This window comes from Salmo salar, chromosome 04 (genome assembly GCF_965601325.2).
Source record: "Salmo salar chromosome 04, fSalSal1, whole genome shotgun sequence".
NCBI lineage: Eukaryota > Metazoa > Chordata > Actinopteri > Salmoniformes > Salmonidae > Salmo > Salmo salar.
In genome coordinates this window covers 63186607-63204519 of record NC_138294.1, presented here as the reverse complement: position 1 = coordinate 63204519, position 17913 = coordinate 63186607, and the positions used below count along the sequence as shown (strand labels likewise).

The 17913-nt window shown below is 41.8% G+C and overlaps 1 protein-coding gene across 3 annotated transcripts in view; it reads right to left on the bottom strand.

Annotated features, from left to right (window-relative positions):
• Positions 1-301: 301 nt before the first annotated feature.
• tbx16l (T-box transcription factor 16, like) overlaps positions 302-17913 on the bottom strand; it is a 23117-nt gene continuing 5505 nt past the window's right edge. Inside the window, exons 1-8 of one of the 3 annotated variants that reach the window (XM_082974610.1) lie at positions 13851-15214; positions 9750-9852; positions 9366-9530; positions 8219-8365; positions 5746-5816; positions 5350-5444; positions 4580-4844; positions 302-4392 (exon numbers count right to left, since the gene is read on the bottom strand). In XM_082974610.1, the coding sequence (XP_082830736.1) occupies positions 3714-4392; positions 4580-4844; positions 5350-5444; positions 5746-5816; positions 8219-8365; positions 9366-9530; positions 9750-9852; positions 13851-13855 (1530 nt within the window). In that variant the 5' untranslated portion in view covers positions 13856-15214 and the 3' untranslated portion in view covers positions 302-3713. Of the gene's footprint in view, positions 4393-4579; positions 4845-5349; positions 5445-5745; positions 5817-8218; positions 8366-9365; positions 9531-9749; positions 9853-13850; positions 15215-17913 lie in introns of those variants that run through there. The other 2 variants (XM_014197266.3, XM_014197267.3) reach the window with 2 other exon arrangements.

Genomic DNA, 17913 nt, shown 5'->3' with positions numbered 1-17913 from the left:
TGCCAAGACCTGTTGACCATCCAATCATTTATCAGCTATCTCCACATGCCTTACCCAATGTGCTTTAAACACAAGAAGACATTTCAGTTTGTTTAGACGTTTGAGTTCATTTTAAGTCGTTTTTATTTTATGAAAATATATTTTAGCGTTTAGGGGATTTCTAGACACTTGCTGAACCAATGTTGCTCCGGCCAAACGCTACGCCAGGTCCATGGACATTCTCCGCAATGAGTCTAGATGAGTCATAATACCCTTAAAACCTGGCGGTCAGCAAGGAAATGGTTCCAATTGTTTTTCCACAATTCATTTTTCCTGTAGGGGATTTTAGAAACACTTAAATTTGGCTTACCTTGACGTGACATTGTGATAACCGTGTAAATCTCTCTAGGACAAAAAAAAAGTAGAGTTTGTCCCCCGAAAAAGAAATAATAATAAAATAATTATCTCTAGGAAAAGGTGATTTTTATCAATATAGTAGCCTGTATTTACCCCAGAAAATGAAATGCTAATTATCTGCTAATGTGGCTATCATAAAGAACTACAAATGCCATGATGATCTGGATTAGACTGCTGAATCGAGGCAAAGGTAAGAATCTCTGGATAAACTATCTAATGCTAGCTAAATTTAGTAATTAATAAATTGGTTAAATTTCTTTAAATTGACAATTCTGTGAGTCGTCTTGTGCAAGTTTTAAATTGACACAATACCAGTAAGCAAAGGTGTCAGCTAGAGATGACGTGCAGGAGCTTGCAGGGATGTGTAGTCTTGCATTGTCTACTTTGATGCTAATTAGCATTTTTAAATCTGAGCGTAAATATATTGATAAAAGTCACCTTGTCCAAGAGAGATTTACATGGTTATCAAAACGTCATGCCAAGGTAAGCCTACACGAAACACAGCCCTTATTTCAAGTGTTTCTAAAATTCCCTATGGGAAAAATGAATGTTGGAAAAAAACGATTGGAATCATTTCCCTGTTTGACCACTTTTATGACACCACTACTGTGGGGCTCTATTAGAGAAAGTACCTCCCCAATGATTTCTAGAATGCAAACTCATTCAAATCTGATTGGTCCCAGAAACTGAAGGGTTGGGCCAGAGCCAGAACAAATTGTAAAGTGGCGTTTTTAAAATGTGTCATTGGCTTTGATACTCTGATTGGTTAGAGATGATCCAATCACTGATGACTTTGTTTTGTACAACCATATAAATAAGAATGAATTCCACCCTTCATTTTGACTTCACAAATGCAGATATGTATTCACCAAAGAATGTAGCAAACATAGCAACGGAATAATTCAGTTTGTGTAGTCAGGCAAATGCATTTTATTTTACAGTAATGTTAACCTGCTGCCAGTGCCAACGGCGGTATATCGCTGGTCTGGGGGAGAATCTAATCCCTACTGATCACCAAAAGTGTTTCTTTGGAAATACTGTATTTATTTTATTGTGCTTTTATCATAATCTCTGTAAGATTTACATATTAGACCAGACCGTAACATTTTTAAGTGATAAATTGTGTGATACAGTACTGGAAACCAGAATGCAACCTGTATTCTGTTTGATGAAATGGCTGGTTTGAATTGTATAAAGTTGGAAATCTTGAACAGGGCCGTAGGCATGGGTGGACACAGGCCCACCCACTGGAGAGCCAGGCCCAAAAACAAAACAGAAATGATACAATATGCCCCATCCATATTTCTGCAGGCCCATCCACCAACTAATTTCTTTCTACGCCCCTAATGTTGTGGGGTAATATTCTATCTAAACATACTGAAGTCTTTCCCTGGTCAAAATGTGTTTTTGTTCAGCTGAAAAACACCCATTGGATTTTAAACTGTTATTTTTTTGGCCCCTCTTTTTTGTGCCAATGTTATTTAAAGAAATAGCATGTATTATGGATAGTGTAATTTGATTTCAGCGGAGTAGAAGCAGCTTTCAGTTCAGGTAAAACTACCTTTCGAATCTAGAATGTAGTTGAAGACCAAACATTGTATGCCTTTAACTGTTAGCTTTATCTATAGAGTATATACAGTGCATTCGGAAAGTATTCAAACTCCTTGACTTTTTCCACATTTGACTTTTCCTTCCAGAAGGACAACCATCTCTGCAGCGCTCCACCAATCAAGCCTTTATGGTAGTGTCCAGACGGAAGCCACTCCTCAGTAAAAGGCACATGACATCCCGCTTGGAGTTTGCCAAAAGGCAGCTAAAGGACTCTCAGACCATGAGAAACAAGATTCTCTGGTCTGATGAAACCAAGATTGAACTCTTTGTTCTGAATGACAAGCATCAAGTCTGGAGGAAACCTGGCACCATCCCTACGGTGAAGCATGGTGGTGGTGGTGGCAGCATCATGCTGTTGGGATGTTTTTCAGCGGCAGAAACCGGGAGACTAGTTAGGGTCGAGGGGGAAAAAGAACAGAGCAAAGTACAAAGAGATCCTTGATGAAAACCTGCTCCAGAGTGCTCAGGACCTCAGACCTCAGGTTCACCTTCCAACAGGACAATGACCCTAAGCCCACAGCCAAGACAACGCAGGAGTGGCTTCAGGACTAGTCTCTGAATGTCCTTGAGTGGCCCAGCCAGAGCTCAGACTTGAACGCGATCGAAAATATCTGGAGAGATCTGAAAATAGATGTGCAGCGACGCTCCCCATTCAACCTGACAGAGCTTGAGAGGATCTGCAGAGAAGAATGGGAGAAACTCCCCAAATACAGGTGTGCCAAGCTTGTAGCGTCCTACCCAAGACGACTCGAGGCTGTAATTGCTGCCAAAGGTGCTTCAACAAAGTACTGAGTAAAGGGTCTGAATGCTTAAGTAAATGTGATATTTCAGTTTTTTTGTTATAAATTTGCACAAATGTATAACCGGGTCTGAATACTTTCCGAATGCACTATATATATATATATAAAAAGATTGCACATTATTGAAATATACAATATCTATTCAGACTTAATAAATGTGTTTATGTGAATTTGTCTATTTTGGATTTATATAGATTGTTACATTACATAATACTGGAAAACTGGTCCCAAATGGATATTTCAGCATGTGACCCTCATATCCTCCAATCTTACTGTTGCAAAATATTATTCACTTCCCTGTAATAAATGTTCTGCCACCTCATACAGTTTCCTCAGTATTCTTTCAGAGAATCAGTTATCAGCGGCCTGTTACATTATCCTCATCCCATAACTCCTATGCTGTATGTGCTGTAGCCAACTTTTCTAGCATGACAACGATACATACAGTATGGATATGGCTAATGTTATCAGCCTTAACATCAAAACAAAAAAAACATCATTTTGTGTGCACTGCTCTTCTGCATACACATCTCACATATAATCTCACTCATTATTTACTGGTAATTACAATGTCCCAAGAAAGTGGGGAAACATGTTGACGGTTAAGACATGATGCAAATCTATTGCATAGTTGTTAGCTCCCCTTACAAATGATAAAAATCTAATGTCAGGGCAAAAGAGTCCCCAGTTCCTTATTCTAGCAAACCACTTCCCTATTCTACAACTGAAAAATATGGATTTGTTTTGCAACGTCTAACATAGCAAAGAGAAATGAACTATACATGACTCAATATTGCATATTCATTTGCCTCAAGTCTACCCAGAGATGGTGCTCAATGTCCACAAGTGGTGGGGAAAAATGTTCATGTCTACCTGACCTGTTGTGTTTACTGAACAAGAGATCACTTATAAGTCGAGCATAGGTGCCTTACAGGAGGGCACTCTAGGGTCCACATGGCTGTCTCTTAGCAGCCCAGCAGAGCCAATCAAGCTGTTCTGGTGGTAGCGCATCATGTTGTGGAGAGGCAGGTACTCTGGCTCATGATCAGGTAGTGGTGGATTGGGCTGTGGTGGCCAGAGCTCCCTGTTCACCCCCAGCTCGAGGCCTGGCCTCTCATACTGGGCCTGGGCCTGGAGCTGCTTCCCCTGGGGGCTTACTGAGTTGATCCCAGACCCTTCACTGCTGTGGATCCTGTTGAGCATGTCGTTGAGGGACCAAGGGCTGCCGGACACCGAGGGGGAGGGGCTCATCTCCAGGCTACGCAGGGCACTCTCAGGTAGGTGCATCCTGCTGACCTTTGGGGGCAGGGGGAGAGGGTAGTCAAACTCAGCCTGATGGGTCTCTGGCTGCTGCTGGGGCTGGTGGTCTGATGTGTGGCTGTGGGAGAGTTCTGGTGCTGGACCACTTGGACCTCTTTGGTGGTGAGGTGGGTGAGGCCCCACTGGTTTCGTGCTCTGCGCCTGGGGCCTCCTGAAGCCAACAGACCCTAGGTGGTGAGTCTGGCCCAGTGGAGGGTATGGTAGGAAGAGAGGAGAAGCAACGTTTGATAAACCAGTATGCCTGGCTTCGTTATGCTGCCCAGGGCTGAAATGGAACAATAGAGTACAGTTTCAGAATATTATCCTAGTTTTTATTTTTGTATTTATCCAATCATCATACTATAGAAATACTGGACTGGTAAGAAGAAGCATTATGATTCTCGTTCACAATTCATTGCTGATGATTTGATTTAATACACTTTTAAGATTGAAAATGGCCTTGATCATCCAACCTGCCATAGTCCCTGGTAGTAAGTGTGTTGTATGTGTGGGTGTTGTGGGTCATTGGGTCCAGGACCCCCCATCCCTCCTGGCCACAGGGCAGGGCTGCAGCCGCAGCCCCCCAGTTCATGAAGGCAGAGATTAAGGGGTTAGGTGCAGCAGGGAGAGACGTGATGTCATCAGTCCTGGATCCTGCTGCACCATAGGAATTCCCTGAGCTACAGCTTGAGACGATGACATCAGCCTCATCATCTGACTCCACTGGTCTGGATCCTACTGAAACAATGAGGACAGGACAGAAAAGAACAGGGTCCGTACTCATAAAGTGTCTCAGAAAAGGAGTGCTGATCTAGGATCCATGTAATCGTATTCATCATTATTAAATAGCAAATTGATCCTAGATCAGCACTCCAACTCTGAGACACTATGAATACAGGCTCAGATGCTAGAACAGTAAGGAGTGACGATGCATGGAGATGCCTTCACCTTCTACTTTGACGAACTCTTTAAAATGTCCTAAAATAAACATTAGAGGACGGGTATAGAATGACTACGTAGATAGCCTACTACAGTCTTTGGATTGTCTCAAAATGAAATAATGACACCTGCTGGCTATTTTCTTGAGCAGTTTCCTTTTCCCATGTTAGGAAAGATCAATAGACAGCTGGCTTGACTGTCATAGCTAGATTTTTTATAGTATGAAATAGAAATACGTTCTTTAGAAATTAGGTGTAATGTTTACAATTTCCTTTACGGATGTTTGAATAAACTCTGTTATTACCTCTGTATGTGACTATACCATTTGAAGATTTCAATTCCATCTGGAGTTGTCTTTCATTTAGTTTTTCGGAGCTCTGACCTTCCTTTTCTCTGAACCTACAGAGAGAAACTATTGTCATTATTCACAATTTCTTATTAACATGATAGTGATGTGTACCAGTTAAGTGGAAAAGAACATGTCACTTAATTGATCAGTGAGTCGACTAAGTACCATTCTGCACAATCATCATATCTCCCACAGAGCAAACAATTCAAAGGTTTACCAAGAGGAACATATTGGAGACTAAATAACTGACTAACAAATTTGATAGTTATTCTGAGTCATACTGGGAGGAGTATTGTATCACTTTCAAGTGAGTTGCTGTTCATGTTTCAAGCTACTAGAAGGCTGTCTCACCTTTTTCTGTTCAGCCCATTGTCACGAAATCCTTTTGCAAAGGGGTTGTTGTCTATCTTGAGCTTTGTTATCTGTTGGGTAAATTAGCACGTCTCATTTATTATAAACTCAGCAAAAAAAATAGACGTCCTCTCACTGTCAACTGCGTTTATTTACAGCAAACTTAACATGTGTAAATATTTGTATGAACATAACAAGATTCAACAACTGAGACATAAACTGAACAAGTTCCACAGACGTGACTAACAGAAATTGAATTATGTGTCTCTAAAAGAAGGGGGGGTCAAAATCAAAAGTAACAGTCAGTATCTGGTGTGGCCACCAGCTGCATTAAGTACTGCAGTGCATCTCCTCCTCATGGACTGCACCAGATTTGCCAGTTCTTGCTGTAAGATGTTACCCCGCTCTTCCACCAAGGCACCTGCAAGTTCCCGGACATTTCTGGGGGGAATGGCCCTAGCCCTCACCCTCCGATCCAACAGGTCCCAGACGTGCTCAATGGGATTGAGATCCGGGCTCTTCGCTGGCCATGGCAGAACACTGACATTCCTGTCTTGCAGGAAATCACGCACAGAACAAGCAGTATGGCTGGTGGCATTGTCATGCTGGAAGGTCATGTCAGGATGAGCCTGCAGGAAGGGTACCACATGAGGGAGGAGGATGTCTTCCCTGTAACGCTCAGCGTTGAGATTGCCTGCAATGACAACAAGCTCAGTCCGATGTTGCTGTGACACACTGCCCCAGACCATGACGGACCCTCCACCTCCAAATCGATCCCGCTCCAGAGTACAGGCCTCGGTGTAACGCTCATTACTTTGACGATAAACGCAAATCCGACCATCACCCCTGGTGAGACAAAACCGCGACTGGTCAGATAAGAGCATTTTTTGCCAGTCCTGTCTGGTCCAGCGACGGTGGGTTTGTGCCCATAGGCGACGTTGTTGCCGGTGATGTCTGGTGAGGACCTGCCTTACAACAGGCCTACAAGCCCTCAGTCCAGCCTCTCTCAGCCTATTGCAGACAGTCTGAGCACTGATGGAGGGATTGTGCATTCCAGGTGTAACTCGGGCAGTTGTTGTTGCCATCCTGTACCTGTCCCGCAGGTGTGATGTTCGGATGTACCGATCCTGTGCAGGTGTCGTTACAAGTGGTCTGCCACTGCGAGGACGATCAGCTGTCCGCTCTGTCTCCCTGTAGCACTGTCTTAGGCATCTCACAGTACGGACATAGCAATTTATTGCCCTGGCCACATCTGCAGTCCTCATGCCTCCTCGCAGCATGCCTAAGGAACGTTCACACAGATGAGCAGGGACCCTGGGCATCTTTCTTTTGGTGTTTCTCAGAGTCCGTAGAAAGGCCTCTTTAGTGTCCTAAGTTTTCATAACTGTGACTTTAATTGCCTACCGTCTGTAAGCTGTTAGTGTCTTAACAACCGTTCCACAGGTGCATGTTCATTAATTGTTTATGGTTCTTTGAACAAGCATAGGAAACAGTGTTTAAACCCTTTACAATGAAGATCTGTGAAGTTATTTGGATTTTTACGAATGATCTTTGAAAGACAGGATCCTGAAAAAGGGACATTTCTTTTTTTGCTGAGTTTAATACTGTACACCACAGGAGGTTGGTAGCACCTTATTTGGAGAGAATGGGCTCGTTCTAATGCCTGGAGCGGAATCAGTGGAATGATATGAAATGCAGCAAACAAATAAAATAGCACATGCACCGAATACAACCTTACCGTGAAATGCTTACTTACAAGCCCTTAACCAACAATGCAGCTCAAGAAATAGAGTTAAGAAAATATTTACAAATGACAACGATACATTTTTTACGTTACAACATTACATTTTGACAACGTTATATTTTTAAATAAAGTAAAAAATATTATAAAAGTAACACAATAAAATAACAATAACGAGGCTATATACAGGGGGTACCGTAACCAAGTCAATGTGTGGAGGTGCAGGTTAGTCGAGGTAATTTGTACATGTAGGTAGGGGTAAAGTGACTATGCATAGATAATAAACAGCGAGTGGGGGGAGGGGGTGTCAATGTAAATAGTCCGGGTGGCCATTTGATTAATTGTTCAGCAGTCTTATGTTTTATGGGTAGAAGCTGTTAAGGAGCGTTTTGGACCTAGACTTGGCTCTCCAGTACCGCTTGCCGTGCGATAGCAGAGAGAACAGTCTATGACTTGGGTGACTGGAGTCTTTGAAAATGTTTTTGTCTTTCCAGTTTTTTTATGCCATTCCATGTGCTCCATTCCGGCCATTATTATTAGCCGTTCTCCCCTCAGCAGCCTCCTGTGCTGTACACGTCTCTTATTATGCTCTCTTGAAGCGGCATTTGACATTCCAGACTTTACATGCATTGACCATATTCAACCTCCAGAGAGCACTCTAATCAACACAATTGGATTAGAGCTGTTCCAATATCTCCTTCTGGGAGAATCCCAAGGGTGTCCTGGCTTTACCTCTGAGTTCTGATAGGCAGTGACAGCTATGAATGCTGCCTCGGGGAAGGTGAAGCACAGGTAGCCTCCTGACAGAGGGTTGTAGGGGTCTGGAGACTGGACGATGTGCAGACGGGGCTGGTACTTATGCATGGAGTGAAGAACCACCTGCAGAACATATGATGATACCTGTTACTACTATGCCTGTCAACACATACTCTCCATCTCATCTTACATCAGGGTTCTCCAACTGGCGGCACCATTTGGCCCCCAAAATTTCAGCGAAAAAATAAATATACAATACCAGTCAAAGGTTTGGACATACCTACTAATTCAAGGGTTTTTCTTTATTTTTACTATTTTCTACATTGTAGAATAATAGTGAAAACATAAACTATGAAATAACACATATGGAATCATATAGTAACCAAAAAGGTCTTAAACATATCAAAATATATTTTATATCTGAGATATTTCAAAGTAGCCACCCTTTGCCTTGATGACAGCTTTGCACAGACAGCTTTTTGTATACAAATGTAAGCAAGGTTTGAAATGATTATGTTTTAGTCAAACATTATATCTGTTTGGGCTTCTTGCAGTCAATTTGCAGTCTACAAATTATTTGTAATTATGTTTACATTTTAGTAATTTAGTAGATGCTCTTATCCAGAGCGACTTACATTAGCAATTATGGTTAAGTGCCTTGCTTAAGGGCACATCTACAGATTGCTAAAATTCGAATAGTTCGCCTAATTTCAGTTTATGTGACAAAACAAGCAAGTATAGTGTAGAGAATCATTGTACCATCTAAACTGCTGTGAAATATATTGTACATAACCAAAAATATTGTACTTTCAGTTGTTTGAAGCTGGTGTACAAAACTGAAGTAAAAGACACACAAATGTTACTTAACCACAGGAAATGTTACTTAACCACATAGAAACACAGCACATAGAACAGATCTAATGCTTCTTAGACTTGTTTTTAACAAGAATGACAGATCTATAACTCACATTTCTATGAGAATTTGGTTGGGTTGCCCAAAAAGTTGCATATTCCAGGTCTAAGTAACATTCAGTGACTATCAGCTCTTTTGCAACAGTGTCATGGTGACATGCCACTTTTAATGTCATAAAATGTGCCATGGTCCTTCCATGCCAAGCCTTACCAGGCCATTGGAGTTGAGGGTGTTGTTGGTGAGTTTGAGCTTGTGGAAGGAGACGGGGTATTGCATCCACCTCTCCCCCAGGGAGGGAGAGTCTGGGTGGATGAAGAAGCGGTTGGGAAGATGGGGCTCGGTCATACCACTCACTTCCCAGCGATCCCTGCTCCACTGCACAGGACAGAGGTACAGTTTAGTGTCTAAACACATTGATAACCAGCATCTTCTGCAGTTTTGTATCTAACATATTTTTCTAAAGCTTATCAATCTAAACACAAACACTAATCTATAACTTTAGTGTGTGTGTGTGTGTGTGTGTTGTGGTAGCAATAGATAACACAACATTTAAATAAACAGTAGCCTAATGCTGGGAGGGGTAGGGTGAGGTACCTTGTATTTGTCGTCATCAAACGAGACCATGTCCATCATCAACACATACTTTGCCTGAGGATTCAACCCTGTCACGGTGACTCTGCAGCTCGGAAACATACGCCTATAAAATACAATCAGGTGGGAAGTTTGAACAATATTGAACCAACCGGTTAGGAGAGACCAGGGCACAAAGTAACAACGAAACTCAAACTAGAAACCACGTAGAAATCTGAATGATGTTATTCAATCTGCTAATGCTTGGTTAGTGTATCTACATGCCTTGTAACTTTTGCTAGAATCCATACATTTTTCAAGCAGAATTGTCAATATTCTTGCCGCCTCTCTTTTTTTAATATATAATTTTTATCAGTAAGAAGAGGTCTTTAGATTGGTATAGCTGATGACAATAATTACTGTTGTATTTTCTCACAAAAATTTGTAGTGGGGGCAAATTTTTACATTTATCACAATTAACCCCTTATTTAAAATTCTATGGTATTTTATATGCTATTTAGAAATATAAACAAAATGAAGAAGAAAAAAAGAAGGCAGTTCTTTATATCAAGTTTGCAATTACAACTAAGATAATACCTTAGAATACTTTTCACATTCAAAAGTATGATTTTTTTTCCTTAAATTTTTCTATCTATAAAATATACATTTGGGTTACTCGGTTTTTGGTCAATATGACATGCCTAAAAGATCAAATATACATATATTTTAGTCAATGTAGTGAATTTTCATCCAAATATCAGCTTCAAGTTAGAAAATGTCTCAATTGCTCCTCATTTTTATAATTGAAGACATTTAACCCTGCTGCCTGTTACAATGAACCCCGCCAAAGGGTGTCATGCACCCCAAAAATCTGAGGGCGCACAAGGTACGTGAGGATGCCTGGGGGTGTTCCGTAGTGGGGCTATGCCCCCCCCCGTCTGTAAATTGGAGAATTTAGCATTATTCAAACACCTAAAACAGATTTTTCCTGCAATCTAGAGACACAATTATGCTTAATTCTGTGTCAAAGAAATCTGTATATTTTTTTGCATATGTAAGCATACCTCTTGAGCTGTCTGTATCCTCCTGATTGGTGTTTTTTTTAAAGAAACTAAATATGCTTCTCTGCATCTCTGCTCAAATCTGGGTAAAAGATTGAAAGGAACGTCTTATTCAGTATATTTAGTTATTGCTTGCTTTTCTAAAGTCTACCAACCTTGCCAACAGGTATGCCAGCTAAGATAGTTAGACAAGCTAGCTACTCTAACTTGATTGATAGCCTGTCAATTTCTCACATGGAATAGCCTTAATTTCTCAGAACAAGAATAGACTGATGAGTTTCACAAAGAAAGTCTTTGTTTCTGGCCATTTTGAGCCTGTAATCAAACCCACAAATGCTGATGCTCCAGATACTCAACTAGTCTAAAGAAGGACAGTTTTATTGCTTCTTTAATCAACACAAGTTTCCAGCTGTGCTAACATATTTGCAAAATGGTTTTCTAATGATCAATTAGCCTTTTAAAATTATAAACTTGGATTAGTTTACACAATGTGCCATTGGAACACAAGAGTGATGGTTGCTGATAATGGGCCTCTGTACGCATATGTAGATATTCCATTAAAAATCTGCCGTTTCCAGGTACAATAGTCATTTATAACATTAACATTGTGGACAAAAAATGTGCTTTGATTTCAAAAACAAGGACATTTCTATGTGACCCCAAACTTTTGAATGGTAATGTATATACACTGCTCAAAAAAATAAAGGGAACACTTAAACAACACATCCTAGATTTGAATGAAAGAAATAATCTTATTAAATACTTTTTTCTTTACATAGTTGAATGTGCTGACAACAAAATTACACAAAAATAATCAATGGAAATCCAATTGATCAACCCATGGAGGTCTGGATTTGGAGTCACACTCAAAATTAAAGTGGAAAACCACACTACAGGCTGATCCAACTTTGATGTAATGTCCTTAAAACAAGTCAAAATGAGACTCGGTAGTGTGTGTGGCCTCCACGTGCCTGTATGACCTCCCTACAACGCCTGGGCATGCTCCTGATGAGGTGGCGGATGGTCTCCTGAGGGATCTCCTCCCAGACCTGGACTAAAGCATCCGCCAACTCCTGGACAGTCTGTGGTGCAACGTGGCGTTGGTGGATGGAGCGAGACATGATGTCCCAGATGTGCTCAATTGGATTCAGGTCTGGGGAACGGGCGGGCCAGTCCATAGCATCAATGCCTTCCTCTTGCAGGAACTGCTGACACACTCCAGCCACATGAGGTCTAGCATTGTCTTGCATTAGGAGGAACCCAGGGCCAACCGCACCAGCATATGGTCTCACAAGGGGTCTGAGGATCTCATCTCGGTACCTAATGGCAGTCAGGCTACCTCTGGCGAGCACATGGAGGGCTGTGCGGCCCCCCAAAGAAATGCCACCCCACACCATGACTGACCCACAGCCAAACCGGTCATGCTGGAGGATGTTGCAGGCAGCAGAACGTTCTCCACGGCGTCTCCAGACTCTGTCACATCTGCTCAGTGTGAACCCGCTTTCATCTGTGAAGAGCACAGGGCGCCAGTGGCGAATTTGCCAATCTGGTGTTCTCTGGCAAATGCCAAACGTCCTGCACGGTGTTGGGCTGTAAGCATAACCCCCACCTGTGGACGTCGGGCCCTCATAGCACCCTCATGGAGTCTGTTTCTGACCGTTTGGGCAGACACATGCACATTTGTGGCCTGCTGGAGGTCATTTTGCAGGGCTCTGGCAGTGCTCCTCCTGCTCCTCCTTGCACAAAGGTGGAGGTAGCGGTCCTGCTGCTGGGTTGTTGCCCTCCTACGGCCTCCTCCACGTCTCCTGATGTACTGGCCTGTCTCCTGGTAGCGCCTCCATGCTCTGGACACTACGCTGACAGACACAGCAAACCTTCTTGCCACAGCTCGCATTGATGTGCCATCCTGGATGAGCTGCACTACCTGAGCCACTCGTGTGGGTTGTAGACTCCGTCTCATGCTACCACTAGAATGAAAGCACCGCCGGCATTCAAAAGTGACCAAAACATCAGCCAGGAAGCATAGGAACTGAGAAGTGGTCTGTGGTCTCCACCTGCAGAACCACTCCTTTATTGGGGGTGTCTTGCTTATTGCCTATAATTTCCACCTGTTGTCTATTCCATTTGCACAACAGCATGTGACATTTATTGTCAATCAGTGTTGCTTCCTAAGTGGACAGTTTGATTTCACAGAAGTGTGATTGACTTGGAGTTACATTGTGTTGTTTAAGTGTTCCCTTAATTTTTTTGAGCAGTATATATATATATATATATATGTGTGTGTGCATCTTTTTTTTTTTTTACAGGACAAATCTGAGGGCACATGCTCCTGTGCCCCCTATGGGCATGACGCCTCTGACCCTAGCCTGGGTACCAAGTCTTTAGCTAATCCACTCCCTGTACTCCATGTCGTGCCAAAAAGACTGGCCTTTCTGCCATCTTTAAATATGAACATTTTATAATTAATGAACTGGAGGAGAACAGAGGATTTGTTCCTGACTCGATCACCGCTATCCTCCAATCACAACTATTATGCAAATATTGGAACTCATAACTTTTATATCCACAGAACATGTTGGCATTAGCAACTGTTTTTTGTTTGTCCAAATAAAAAACCAGTCTAACAAAAGCATTGAGGTACTAACGGTCAAAAAGTTGCTAGCTCACCTCTAAATTCACAAAGTATATTCCAACCACAAAACGTCTGAGTTTTAATCCTCAAAATACAACAACTTGCCTAGCTAACAGCTAAATGTAGTTTTATAAAAAAATGTTGTCATGGGTAATATTGTTATTTCCAAAAACCAATAGTAACTCCGCCATAAATTAGTAGGGTATATTGTCGCGTTCAGGTGCTATTTGGACATACGACACTCGGGCATTTCCGACTTGCAAACTGGTTGAACGTGGCCAGTGTATAACTACAACCAATTAGGAAGTTGGAAATTTCCGAGTTTGCTAGTTCCGACAAGCACTACTGCATATGTTGGTCACAAATACCGTAAAAACATGGTGGGGGAGTGGATCAGAAAACCAGTTAGTATCTGTTGTGACCACCATTTACCTCATGCAGCGCAACACATCTCCTTCGCATAGAGTTGATCAGGCTGTTGATTGTGGCCTGTGAAATGTTATCCAACTCCTCTTCAATGGCTTTGTCAAGTTGTTGCATATTGATGGGAACTGGAACCCCCTGTCTGTTGAGTAGGCAAGCCATGGAAGAACTGGGACATTTCCATCTTCCAGGACTTGTGTACAGATCCTTGCGACATGGGGCTGAGCATTTTCATGCTGAAACATTAGGTGATGGCGGAGGATGAATGGAACGACAATGGGACTAAGGATCTTATCGCGGTTTATCTGTGCATTCAAATTGCCATCGATAAAATGTAATTGCGTTCATTGTCTGTAGTTTATGCCTGCCCATAGCATAATCCCACCGCCACCATGGGCAGGCACTCTGTTCACAACGTTGACATCAGCAAACTGCTCACCCACACATCGCCATACACGCTGTCTGCCATCAGCCCAGGACAGTTGAAAACAGTATTCATCTGTGAAGAGCACACTTCTCCATCATGCCAGTGGCCATCAAAGGTGAGCATTTGCCCACTGAACTTGGTTACGACGCCGAACTGCAGTCAGGTCAAGACTCTGGTGAGGACGACGAGCACGCAGATGAGCTGTCGTGAGATGGTTTCTGACAGTTTGTGTAGAAATTCTTCTGTTGTGCAAACTCGGTTTCATCAGCTGTCCGGGTGGCTGGGCTCAAACGATTCTGCCGGTGAAGAAGCCAGATGTGGACATCCTGGGCTGGTGTGGTTACACGTGGTCTGCGGTTGTGAGGCTGGTTGGTCATACTGCCAAATTCTGGAAGCAGCTTATGGTAGAAAAATTTACATTCAGTTCTCTGGTAACAGCTCTGGTGGACATTCCTGCAGTCAGCATGCCAATTGCACGCTCCCTCAAAACATCTGTGGCATCGTGTTGTGTCCCATAGTTAAACAACTCTTCGATTAATACCTATTGTAGGTTAGTCGAACAAGAAGCCATGTCAGTGTATACGAGACCAAAAAAACACATTCAGAAAAATCTCACTAGAACAGAAGAAAAGGCACTTAATGAATTAATGAAAGATTCATCGTTGGTTATTAAACCTGCAGACAAGGGGGATGCTGTGGTTGTTTTAGACTATGAAAAATATAAAGAAGAAATTCAGAGACAACTCAGTAATGAACGTTTCTATAGAAAAGTGAGTGTTGATCCCACACAGGTGTTCCAAAGGGATATATGCTCTAATTTGGAGCAAGCCCTATTAAACCACCTTATCTGAAAACCTGAATATGAATATCTTTGCTGTAAATGTGCCATACGTCCATGCCTGTACATTTTACCGAAATGACACCAACCTAAAACACAAGGCAATTATCCAGGCAGACCAATGGTTGCAGGAATAGGCTCAATGCTAGAGCCATTGTCGAACTTTGTAGACGCTTTTATTAAAACTCATGTGCAAGCATTGCCATCATATGTAAAAGACTCTATAGACTTCATAAACAAGATCTCACCAATAACGGGTTTGAAAGAAGACTGTATTTTGGTCACGTTAGATGTGGAGAGTCTATATACCAGCATTCCCCATGTGGAGGGGCTGGCAGCACTAGCTCACTATTTGGGAGACAGAGATACTAATGAATATCCACCAACAAACTTTATTCTAGAGCTGGCAGAATATGTTTTGAAGTATAACTATTTTAGGTTTGATGATGCATACTACCTCCAAACGAATGGAACATCGATGGGCTCCACATTCGCTCCGAGCTATGCTAACCTTTATGTGGGTCTATTTGAAGAACGTTTTGTCAATAACAAAAAACCATTTTTGAATAAAATCCTGAAGTGGTATCGATATATTGACGACATTTTTTTGCATATGGGAAGGAACTGAACAAGAGCTGTCAGATTTTATGGCACTACTCAATGACATTGATCCCAATCTCAAATGTACTATTGAAAGTGACACTCAACGCGTTCATTACCTCGATATGTGGATGGAGAAATCACATGGAACCCTGTTTACAACTCTGTATAGAAAATAAACAGACAGAAATACTCTATTACAGGGGGACAGCTTCCATCCTGAGCCATTAAAAAGAGGACTTCCTAGAAGCCAGTTTTTCAGACTGCGCCGTATATGCCACTCCAAAGATGATTATCTAGAAAAAGCAGCGGAGATGCGCATTTGGTTTCTAAGAAGAGGCTATTCGCCACAATGTGTGGATGAAGCTCTTCATTTGGCATTGGGAAAAACACGAGATGATTTGTTACAAAAAAGACCCGCTAAAGCAAAAGAACACTCCGTAATGTTCACAACCACATATACTTTGAATTCGCGAAAAGTGGGAGGTGTGGTCAAGAAACACTGGCATATTTTATCATCGGACCCAGCTTTGCCTGCTGAATTTAAAAATCCACCACTCATTGTGTATAGGAGAGGTCGCAATTTACGCAATAAGTTGGTTCATGCCAACTGCCAGCCACGAAAGAAAATCAGCCAGGCTCTTTTACGCCCTCTACCAAATGGTAGCTATAAATGCAGAGGATGCGCACAGTGCACCAATATGATGAAGTGTGAATATTTCTGCCACCCCCACACAGGAAAACGATTTCAAATAAACGATATCATTACGTGTACCACCACCCATGTTATTTACATTATTAAATGTCCATGTGGGCTCTGCTATGTCGGTAAGACCTCCCGCTCTCTCAAACAGAGAATTAGTGAACATAAAAGTTCAATCAGGAGAAACGACAGGGATTATCCAGTCGCAGTACACTTTAATGACCTAAAACATTACATTTCTACCTTTAGATTTTGTGGCATAGAGAAAGTTAAGATATCAGACAGGGGAGGTGATATTAATAATACTCTGAGTAAAAGAGAATGTTTTCGGATTTTCACCCTCCAGACATTATTTCCTAAAGGACTTAATGATGAAATGCCTATGTATATTATGTTATGAATTTGAAATATGTCCCTATTTAAGATTACTCTGATGATTTTCGTATGATGTACCCAATGATTAATGAAAACTTGCTATGTCCTCATTGTGATTTTATTGACGTATTCAATGCGTCTTATCTATACACTTTTGTAATATTTGTGAAATGCATATTGTTATGTTTGGTAGCACTTATTTATTTTTCCTTTGCCTCCAACCCCTTTCCATACGTGGAACGGATGTGGGTGGGGCTAGGTCTACATAGAGGTGCTGTTTTCAGAAAATTCACAAAAGCTCTGACGGAGGCCGTTAGGCCGATACGTAAGCTTATTAAATATCAGTGATACTATCAAGAGCAGTGTGCGGTTTCCTTTTTTCCTTCATCGTGTTCTGTGACAAAACACATTTTAGAGTGGCCGTTTATTGTGCCCAGCACAAGGTGTACCTGTGTAATAATCATGCTGTTTAATCAGCTTCTTGATATGTCACACCTGTCAGGTGGATGGATTATCTTGGCAAAGGAGAAATGCTCACTAAACAAATTTGTGCAAAACATTTCAGAGACATAATGTTACGGCTGTCGTAGAGAGGGGACCAAAGCGCAGCGTGGTAAGTGTTCATTATATTTATTAAACAATGAAAACACTAGAACAAAGACACAAACCGAAAAGCCAAACAGTTGCGTCAGGTAACGAAATACAAAACAGAAAATAACTACCCACAAAACACAGGTGGGAAATGGCTGCCTAAGTACGATTCCTAATCAGAGACAATGATAGACAGCTGCCTCTGATTAGGAACCATACTCGGCCCAACACAAAGAAATACAAAACATAGAATGCCCACCCCACACCCTGACCTAACAAAATAGAGAAATAAACCGTCTCTCTCAGGTCAGGGCATGACAAATAAGCTTTATGTGTGTATGGAACATTTCTGGGATCTTATATTTTATTTCAGCTCATGAAACATGAGACCAACACTTTACACGTTGCGTTTATATTTTTGTTAAGTGTAGTAACCGCAGTCTGCAGATAGACATTAGAAAGACCAGTCTGTAATGGGTCCGCGGTCAAATGACCAATCCTCATCACTGTCAAACGCTCCCTAACACTTCAGCGAACA